At 38.6% G+C, this 10,776-nt stretch overlaps 1 protein-coding gene across 1 annotated transcript; it reads right to left on the bottom strand.

The window, feature by feature from the left end:
* Positions 1-452: 452 nt before the first annotated feature.
* LOC113177884 (interferon-induced very large GTPase 1-like) lies at positions 453-7,700 on the bottom strand. The gene has a single exon (XM_026382383.2). The coding sequence runs from the start codon at positions 7,698-7,700 to the stop codon at positions 453-455; it is 7,248 nt and encodes a 2,415-aa protein (XP_026238168.2).
* Between the last annotated feature and the right edge of the window lie 3,076 nt (positions 7,701-10,776).

The following is a 10,776-nucleotide window of genomic DNA, read 5'->3' as shown; positions in this document are numbered from 1 at the left end:
ATGAGTGAAAAAATTCAGTGAAATAGAGAAAGTTTATTTGTAGTTGCTTGTCAAGACATGTATATTAGTTCAACAGCCATGCAGTTACTGTAGAGAAATTTGTAGCATCATGAAATGACTTAAAATTTTCCATATGAAGATGATTTTTTCTGAGGTATTACATATTTTAAAATATGTAGAGCAATATTTCAAAGTAGGAACTAGATATTTGGATTTTGTCATATGCTCCTATTTTAGTAATTTCTTTCTAATCCAAATGGAATTGAGGCAGAGAGATATCAAGTGTTTTTCCAGGAACTCTTAAATTCTTGAATTGATATTTAATCACTTTTTAAGCATTTTCATTTCAAAGTGGAATATGTAAAGCTCTAGTTGTAAGGAGGATATGTTGTGAGGTTGCTTGGTACTGTGACTTTGTACAGATGCTAAGGTATTTATGTGGTCATTGAAGATTATTTTTTCAAGTCATTAAGCACTTCCTGCTTAGTGATTTTGCCCCATTCATAGGGGATTTGACCGTTATTTATAAATTTTAGCTGATACTTTTCTTCCAATTTTGTTCTGAAATGACAGACAAACCATTTCCAGTATGGCTGGGTGGATGAATCTGGGGTGATGCTCCATGTGGCATAATCCCCTCCTGCCTGCCGATAGTTCTTATATGGGATTTTCAAATCATCTCTCAAAACAAGCAAACAATCACTTGCTACTAAACTAGTACAACAATCAATGACAAAGTGGTCTGTTCTATACCATTTTTCTCCACGGACAGCCTGAGGACGATGAAATGGAACACTGTGGTCTCCATCATGTTCAGGAATTGTGTTTGTACAAATTGCATTACATAAGGGACACTGTTTCCAACATCCACAGAGATGTTCAGAGAGGATTTTCTCAATTTCAGGAACCATTTCTTCTATAGGCATACTTGACAAGTTCTGTTCCACTTTCTTCATTGCAGGTTCCAAACCTGCACTCATGGCTTCTTTGAGAAAATCCATATCTTTTATCTCTTGGTGCTCAATGTTTATCAAATCTCTTCTTGGGAAAATCAAGTTGTTCCCCAGGTGATCACAGAACAAATCCAGCCACCCAGATGCAGTGCTGCTTCTGTCTTTAGCTACTGCTGTGGATTCATGAATGGCAGAGAGGATGGTATACTTGATGTCCTCAAGACTTGTTTTGAATAAAGTCTTTATTTTTTTATCTCTGTTGTCTGAACAGTACTTTTTGGTATAGTTCTCAATGTAACTGCTACAAAATGATTTTGGATTGTAAATGTATTGCCAATAATTTTCAAAATTTTCTTCTTCTGCTAGAGAGATGAGAATGTGTTTCTCCAGGTTAGACCTGTTTCCATTGAATGCAGGGTAGGAGGTTCTTATCTCCCCAGCTATTCTAGGGACCATTTTCCCCTGGATGGTAGCAGAGACAGCAGGAGTGAGCTTTTGCCACAGAAAATCAACAAAACATGTGATAGAGGTTGCACCTTGGCAGGAAATCTTGAAACTCATGAAAAAATCATCTTTCTTTTGTTCTAGATATTTTACAGGATCATTTGCTCTTCTAAATGCCCAATGCCTTTCCATAAAATCCTGTGTTGCTTTTTGAAATAAATATGAAGATAATTCAATGTTGTATTCGCTCGTAAATATATATCTATTCTTGGTGTGTTCAGATTTCACTTCCTCTTCTATTATTCTCAGGATTTGATGGAAGTCACTTTGATCATAATCACGTTGTTGATTCATAATACTTTCAATATATTCATTAAATCTTGAAAAAATACGATCAGTAGTCATATCAATGGACACTTTATCACAGTCCTCTAAACTCTTTGTGAGAAAGAAATATTCCTTACACATCTTGACATGTTTTCCAAAATCTAGCTGAAAATTCTTTCCAATATTTCTCTTTAGTTTTTCTACTATGTTTTTCTCTTTTCTGAAATGTTCCAAAAGGATGTGTTCAGCATCCACATCAATTTTAGGCTCTGTGGCTTGAGGGAGATTTGAGGACACTTCACAAACCCATTTTCCCCAAAGTTGACTGAATTTCTCATATAATTCTTCATCACTCAAAATTTTACCTTTTACACTTAAAGCCAAGTTTTGGCTCTTCTTCAATAATTCATTTTCATATACACTCTTCTTCTGTTCTAGTTGTTCTTGATTTTTTTTGAGACTAATAAGTTCATGGGCTTTTCTCTTGGTGTCTGAAATAAGTGAATCTTTAAGGATTAGTAGCTTATTTTCAAAATAGGTTTTCCATTGGACAAGTATCTCTCTCTCTGGGTCTTCAGTAAAATATTTTTCAAGTACTTGCTTGATGGTTTCATATTTCTCTGTAACTGGACACTCAATCATGCTTGTTGTAAGTGTCAGAATTTTTCTATTCTGAATCTGATTGTGAAGCTGGTTCTGCAAGTCCAACATGTGACTCCGGAGCTGCCAGGTCCAGTGGTTATACATGGTTTCCAGTTTGCTCATGGCCATGACCTCTCGGGTGTTTCTGAAACTGAAAATGAAGTTCTCACTTACCAGGGCTCTCCATAAATCTTGAACTCTGAAGTTTACATCTGATATCTTCATGATGCTTCCCCTGGATTCCTGTTTGGCAGTTAAAAGAATTACACTTTTCAGTTCCTGGACATTGAGGCTATAACGAGGATTGGGAGGGGCCATGGGGGGATTGCCATCCCAAAGGTGAGCAAAGTAGTACACGTGAGTATTGACATCAAAATTGATGACATCACTGAAGTGAGTGACATCTGAGCATTCTTCTTGTTTAGCAGCCAGTGCTGTCATTTCATCTAGCCTCTGCTCTAACCGCCTTCGTCCTTCTGTAGTTTGGTCTTTAGCTGTAACTTCTCCTACATTCTGATGTATGAATATGCACCTGGGGGAAATTTTCACTTGTTTCATCCTCAGAAAGGCTTGGACTACTATCTGTAGGATGTCTTGCATTTCTGATGGATTCTCCCCAAATATATTGATCAGAGTCAAGTTTGCAAGCCCAGTGACAAAGGTGGCTAATTCGTTGTCCCAGTTCTGGGATTTGTTGCTGAGTTCTGGGGCCCGAAGTCCTTCTGTGTCTACAACCAGCACAAAGTCAAAGCCAAGTTCCTCTGTGGATGTCTCCTCTACCTTTAGGAGCTGCATGTAGGCCCCCTTGGTACACCTGCCTGCACTTACACTGAACTGCAGCCCAAAAAGAGCATTTAGTAGGGTGGACTTCCCAGAGCTCTGTAGGCCAAGGACAGAGAGGACAAAGAGCCGTTTGTCTCCAAGTTTCTCAGAGAGCTTGTCAAAAACAGCTGCCACCCACTTTAGGGGCACATAGGAAGCATCTCCATCCATCAGCTCTATGGGGACACCAACTATCATCAGGTCTGCAGCAATTTGGGGTAGGAAGAGAAAAACTATATCATTTGTGGAGGAAGTTTCTTCCAGAGCTTCATAGATCTGACCAACCTCTCTGAGAAATTGCTCAATTCCTAAGGTATAGTCACTAATCTTCTTTTGGCAGAGTTCCAAAGAGTTCATGCTTTGGGAGCTTTGCTTTTCTGTTTTCACAATTGACCACAAATGAATCAGTTTTTCATGTAGGTTCTCCAAATGCTCTTCAGTCAACTTATCTAAAAACACACTCATCCATTGCAAGAAGTAGAGTGTGGTGTGTGTTTCTGAGTAGCTGTGGAGAATTTGAAGCACAGAGAACATTACATCATTGAGAGGAAAAGCTCTTTGTACCTGTTGTTGCCGAATTATTTGTTTTTCTGTCTCAAGCTCACTCTTGTGTTGTTCAATGCTTCGGTTTCCCTTCTCTCTCAGATGGTAAAGTTCTTTGTCCTTTCTACACCAAAGTTGCCACAGTTGTCCCTGAAGCGGTAGGAAGGTTTCCTTCACCTCAGACAACTCTGTTTCTCCTAAAAGAGCCATTATAATCTGTGCCTTTTCTTTGCCCTCCTTACAATCTCTCTGGTCTTCATCAATAAGAAATCCTTGCTGGCGAGCAATTTGAGAACAGTCCTCTAGGCTGTGAGCTGTGTCAGAGAGCTCTAGCAAACGTCTGATGGTAGTTGTGAGCTCCTTTGTTAATTCTGCCTCATTTCTGTTCCTCAGGCCTATTTTCACTCTTGTACCAGAACTACTGGGTTTGGATTTTTCTTTGTCATCTAGCAAGCAGATCAATGATCTTGATGACTGACATAGGTCACGGACAATTTTTTGGTTTTGTTTGTTGTCATCAGAAGCTGACATGAGGACCACAATGAGAGAAGAGACCTCCTGCAGGAAAATGAGCTGCCTTTTATGTTCCTTTGCATCTCCATGAAGATTCATGAAGGTCACACAGTTGTCAAACCTGTCCTCCACTTCCCCTCCAGGCCAAAACCAGCAGATTTCTACCACGCCTCCCATCAAGAGGCAGTCCTTGCTGCTTTCTCTGCAGTGTCGGTGGAAAAAGACATTATGTTTACGTTCACTGAGAAGACAGTTCATGATCTGAGATTTGGAAGCAGACAGGCCATTGCCCACCCTAATGAAGGACACAATGGGGGTGGAGACACAACACATCTGCTGACACTTATGACTCTTCTTCCCATGTGGTGATTTCTTTTCTTGCTGCCAACTTCTCCTAACTTTTCTGAGAGACCAGAGAGAGAATTCGATTTGAGAAGTGCAAGGATTTGGCACCAGGAGAGGCAGGGCAAATTGACAAGTAGAAAGTTTGGTCAAAATATATTGTCTGGCAAAATCATCTGCACAGTGAAAAATGGTCATCTGGATATCCATGGGGTGAATGTGGGGCCTTGACTGAGTTCTCAAAGGATCAGTGAGAGTATCATTATCTTCAACAAAGTCTTCATATGGATCAAAACCCTCATATTCCTGATTGAAGGCACTTGGAGAAACCTTAGATTCTATATTTCCATAGTCTTTAAAGACAAGGTATCTCAGTCCATAATCCAGCAACATTAGCTTCTGAAGGAAATAAAAGGGAAGTTCCTTTTCAGAATTGGGCTGGGTGTTGTAAAGAGAAGTCTTGTAGATCAGATGAAATTTAGCTTTACTCATTTTTTTAGGGTAGTAATGTTGTAGGCCTAGACGCTGGAGTAAGTCTAGGAAGGCTTCATTTTCTATTACTTCATTTGTGTTATTTTCATTAATATCTGGTTCACAGGGCCATTTCTTTTCATGGAAAAGGCTTAGTAGCTCTCTTTCAACGTCATCCCTTTTCAAAGAAGAGATGGTGGCTTCATAATCTCCATCAATGAGTAATCTCAAGTTTCTTTCTAGGTTTTCCCAATCATGATCTTCTTCAAATTTAGTGAGGACATGTACAACTTCTTTAGAAAATAATTGTCCCATGTGTTTTATTATAAATTTCATGCGTTTTGTCTTCTCTTCTGTAGATAGAGCTCTTAATTCAGCCGTGGCTGTCAGACCTGTGAACACCAGGAATGCATGGGCCCTATAGCTGGAAGTACTTTTGAGCTGCTGGTATTCATTAAAGGCAGTTTGCATTTCATCCAGTAGGAAGTTTAACTCACCAGGCCCCAGGAGAGGCTGAAAAATATCGCTTCCCACCTGATATCCTGCACCAGCTGCAATGGAAAGTAGCAAGAGCTGTGTGTCTGGCTGCTCTGTTGCTTGCAAGTGGCTCAAGAAGCTGTTGAGAGCCAAGCAGACCTCATATGTGGCCTTTCTTTGAGCTTCTTCTACTTCTTCTTGGACCTTCACTTCCAGGAATTCTTCCTGTGTTTTTGTTAATTTTTTAATGAATTCAGAAAAATCGGAGATGTGGACTTGCTCTTGCTCTGAATCTGACTGTTTGATCCAGTGCATAATGGAGTGAGTCTGAGGAAAATTTTCCACTTTGTAGATGTGAGGATCTAGAAGGCTGCACAACTGAATTTTAATATAATTTGTTTTACAATTGGTAGACATTTTGCAAAAATTGACGGTATTGACTAGAAAAGTCTGCAGATCCTTATCTGTGAGGCATAGGTTAATCCAAGTGTCATTTCCTTTTGTTTTTTGACTCAGTGTTTGCTTAAAATTTATCAGCTTTTGAAGCTGTTCTTCAGGATCAGAGACTTCCCAGGACTTTGCAGCATCTAGGAAAACTCTAACCTCTTGCCTAACACTCAGTATCTCCTCTCCCTCTTGGATCTGGGAAGCAAGACCAGTCAGAGCAGTGTAATTGTCTTTCAGACACTTAGCTACCTTACATGGATCTTTAAAATCACTTCTGTGGCTGGAGAGAATAATGTCCCAAATAGGCACCAGCTGGAATCCCCGGTCAATGACACACCAGGTTTGATTGCTGGCAACAAGGCCAGCTTTCCATTGAGCAAGGTCATCTGCTTCTGGTGGTCCACCTGTCTTGGATACAGATAATTGGAATTTGGTTTGGAGGTTTTGAAAAGTTTTGCTCTGAATAGCTGCTTTTGAATGTGAGTCTGACACATTCATACCTGCAGCAACATTCATTCCAAAACCATGGTAGCCACCACTTATGTAAAAATCCAGGGCCTCTATTGCCTGCTGCTTTATATCAACTAGGTGATAATTTTGGAACCCCTTTGAGACAGCCTTCCACCAGTAGATTCCTCCCAGGTGCAGAGGGCCTTGGTTAGCATGAGAGCCAAACCTGTGGAAGAATCTTTCACTCCAGTGTTTCAGCACCTGGGATTCCTGATGGTCTGTAGTCTGATCCAGAAGGTCTTCAAGGCATTTCAATTCCTGAAGAGCAGCATTGGACAACTGGAGCTGATCAATGGGGAAGTGGCAGGATGCCATGGGAGTGTATCTGAACTTGGTTGAGCAGAAATAAGAGCACTCAGAATTTGTTAGGTGGGTTTGCTTGGATTCTGAATGTTTGCTTTTATCCAGTTCAGTTTCTAAACTAAATCCCCAACCTCCACCCTTGGCTGAAGTAGTTAAACTGAAGCCTAAATTCTCCATAGACTGGGTGAACATGACTTCTTCTTGAGAAGATGTAAATTCTTCAGATTTCATCAATGTGCACTGCTGAGGGCCAAAGAGTGAGAACTCCTTGGGGGCAATGAGTAGCTCCTCTCTCCTCTGTATCAGGTCCATGTGGTGGCAGGTTTTGTATATTCCCTGCAGGGCCAGCCCTCCAGATGCCCATCTTACCAGATCTCTATCTGGGAGGTTTGGCCTGTGGGATGGCATCTGCTCCATGGGACTGAGTTCTTTCTTCATGATTTCCATGACTTCCCTTAGGGGCTTTGGAGGCTTCAGCATGTTCTCTTCAGGGATCTCCATGGCTTGCCTCAGCTCTGCTTCCTTTCTCTTCACTGCCTCTTCCTGTCGCTGTCTACCTTCTGACATCAAGTTCCTCTGCTCTTTCACTGCTTGTTCTGCCTGCTTCTCCTTTTTTCTCTCCACTGGTGACTCCTGTAACTCTGCAAGACTATTTGAGTGGGACAGGTCAAGCAGCTTCTCCAGGGCCCTTTTCTCCCATGGATATTTTACCTCATATTTCAGCTTCTGGAGGTCTTTTTCTTTTAAATAACATAATGACTGGGCACAGGTCACACCCAGGACTTCCTTCAGCTTGATCAACCAGTACTCAACTTCCAGTCCCACTTCTCTGAGCATCTCTGGAAGATCTTGACTCCTTTTGCTTCTGAGGAGAGTCTCATCAGGCGTCTGCTCGCTTGTGTTCATGGCTATATGAGAAAAAGACATTCAGTTAGTGTTGACTGGGTACTGAGATTAGGAACTGTCAGCCACATGATGAAAAGTATGAATGTATTAGTAAAGCTAGTCTCAAAGTTCTTCTCAACTCCTGCTTTACTTATATAAAATACATTTTTATCAAAACTTTTCTGTGCATATTCTAGACATAATTGAGTGTACTGTCAGGATAGACTTTTAAAAATATATGCTATGGTGAATTGCAAGTTAATAGCTTGCTTTGGGCACTTACTACACAAGCTCAATTGCATGGAAAGTATGAGGCTGAGGCATGGAGTTTGCCAATATCCATGTGTTTCTAAGCTCAATTCTTATTTTTTCAAATAGTGCAATACCACCATTTGGTTATCTTTCTTCTATATTTTTCCTTTGAATTGTTTCATTCCTATCACTGTCAGTTTGTCTTAAGTTATATAATGCTTATTTACTTTCTTGTAGTTTAAAATGAACTTCTAATCTAATTTACACCTCTAACTTCTATATTTCATCTTCACCTAGTAAATATTTCTATTCATTTTATGAATAATTATTTATATATAGATGTCATCCAATTCTATGAATATAGCTCATGATGATCTCCTCAATCCAGGATTTTATTAGTGTCTTGCAGCCAATGACACTGCAGTGCATATGGTTAGATGGAAGATGGAAAAAAAAACAGTCAGAAATCTTTGAAATGAAGGAAACAATAAATCCAATAAAAAACTCAATAGAAAGAAGCACCACCAGACTAGATCACTTGGAAGAAGGAGCATCAGATAATGAAGACAAAATATACAATCTGGAAAATAAAGTGATCACACAGTGAAGATAGTAAGAAACCATGATCAGAACATCCAAGAATTATGGGACAGCATCAAAAGACCAAATGTAAGAGTTATTGGGATAGAGGAAGGCACAGGGTTTCAAACCAAAAAATGCACAATCTCTTTAATGAGATAATATCAGAAAATTTCTCAAGCATGAAGAATGAATTGTGAAACCAAATACAAGAGGCCTACAGGACACCAAATGTACAAAATTACAACAGATATACACCAAAGTACATTTTTATGAAAATGCCTATAATACATAATAAGGATAGACTCTTAAAAGCCACAGGAGAGAGGAATCAGATCACATATAAGGGGAGACCAATTTGGATCTCAGCAGATTTTTCAACCCAGACCCTCAAAGCCAGGATATCCTGAAACAACATATACCAATCACTAAAAGAAAATGGATGCCAACCAAGAATCTTATTTCCAGCATAATTAAGCTTTTGTTTTGATGATGAAATAAAAACTTTTTATGGTAAACAAAAGTTAAAAGAATTTACAACTAGAAAGCCTACACTACAGAACATTCTCAGCAAAATATTCCACAAAGAAGAAATACAAAACAATGATAAAAAATCAGCAGAGGGAGGGTTTACACTAAAGAAAAATCTAATCAGAGGAGAAACCAAGTCACATTAAATACCAAAAGTAAACAAAAAATGGCTGGGAATACAAATCATGTCTCAATAATAACCCTGAATGTTAATGGCCTAAACTCACCAATCAAAAGATATAGATTAGCAGATTGAATCAAAACAAAAACCAAAAAAACCCAATATGCTGCCTCCAAGAGACTCATAGGAAAAGACAACCACAGACTGAAGGTGAAAGGTTGGGAAAAATCATACCACTCACATAAACTGCAGAAACAAGCAGGGGTTTCTATCCTCGTATCAAATAAAGTAGTCTGAAAGCCAATAATAATCAAAAGGGATAAATATGGCCATTACATACTGCTCAAGGGAACCATACACCAACAAGACAGAACAATCATAAATATATATGCCCCAAACAATGGTACAGCTATGTTCATCCTACAAATTCTACTCAAGTTCAAGAGTCAAATTGACCACAACACAATAATCTTGGGGAACTTTAACACACCTTTCTCACCACTGGAGATATTCAAAACAAAAGTTGAATAAGAAACTATAGAACTCAATAATACAATCAATACTTAGACTTAACTGACATATATAGAATGTTTCGACCTCCATCACTTTCTTCTCAGCAGCACATGGATCCTTCTGTAAAATAGACCATATACTATGCCACAAAGCAACTCTTAGCAAAAACAAAAAGTAGAGATACTACCATGCATTTTTTAGATCATAATGGAATGAAACTGGAAATCAACAACAAAATAAAAAATAAAAATTTCTGCCTTACATGGAGACTGAACCATATGCTACTAAATGAACAATGGGTTACAGAAGACATCAAGGAAGAGATTAAAAAATTCTTAGAGGTAAATGAGAACACAGACACAACATATTGAAATCTCTGGGACACTATAAAAGCAGTACTAAGAGGAAAATTCATTGCATGGAGTTCATTCCTTAAAAGAAGAAAAAGTCAACAAATAAATGACTTCACACTACATCTCAAAGCCCTAGAAAAAGAAGAACAAATCAGCAGCAAATGCAGTACAAGGCACAAATAATTAAAATTAGAGCTGAAATCAATAAAATCAAAACAAAAAAATCAATTGAAAAAATTGACAAAAAAATGTTGGTTCTTTGAAAAAATAAATAAAATTGACAGATCCTTAGCCACACTAATGAAGAGTAGGGGAGAGGGAACTCAAATTACCAGCATATGTGATCAAAATGGCAATATCATCACAGACACTACAGAAATACAGAGGAAAATTAGAAATTATTTTAAAACCTTATACTCCAATAAAATAGAAGACGTTGAAGGCACCAACAAATTTCTTAAGTAATATGATCTGCCCAGATTGAGGAAGATATACACAACAGACCAATAACAAGTGAGGAAATAGACAAAGCCATCAAAAGATTAATAACCAAGAAAAACCCAGCAGCAGAAAGATACACAGCTGAGTTCTACAAGATCTTTAAAGAAAAACTGATACTAATAAATAACAATTTATTTCAGGAAATATAAAAAGAGGGAGCACTTCCAAACTCTAAGAGGCCAATATCACCCTGATTCCAAAACCAGACAAAGACACTTCAAAGAAAGAAAACTTCATACCAATATCT

The sequence above is a fragment of the Urocitellus parryii genome, chromosome 4 (genome assembly GCF_045843805.1).
Source record: "Urocitellus parryii isolate mUroPar1 chromosome 4, mUroPar1.hap1, whole genome shotgun sequence".
In the NCBI taxonomy this organism is placed as follows: domain Eukaryota; kingdom Metazoa; phylum Chordata; class Mammalia; order Rodentia; family Sciuridae; genus Urocitellus; species Urocitellus parryii.
This window is presented reverse-complemented; position numbering and strand designations above follow the sequence as displayed.

What these genes read in the sequence shown, in the direction of transcription:
- LOC113177884 (XM_026382383.2), bottom strand. Translation starts at nt 7,700, where the DNA reads ATGAACACAAGCGAGCAGACGCCTGATGAGACTCTCCTCAGAAGCAAA.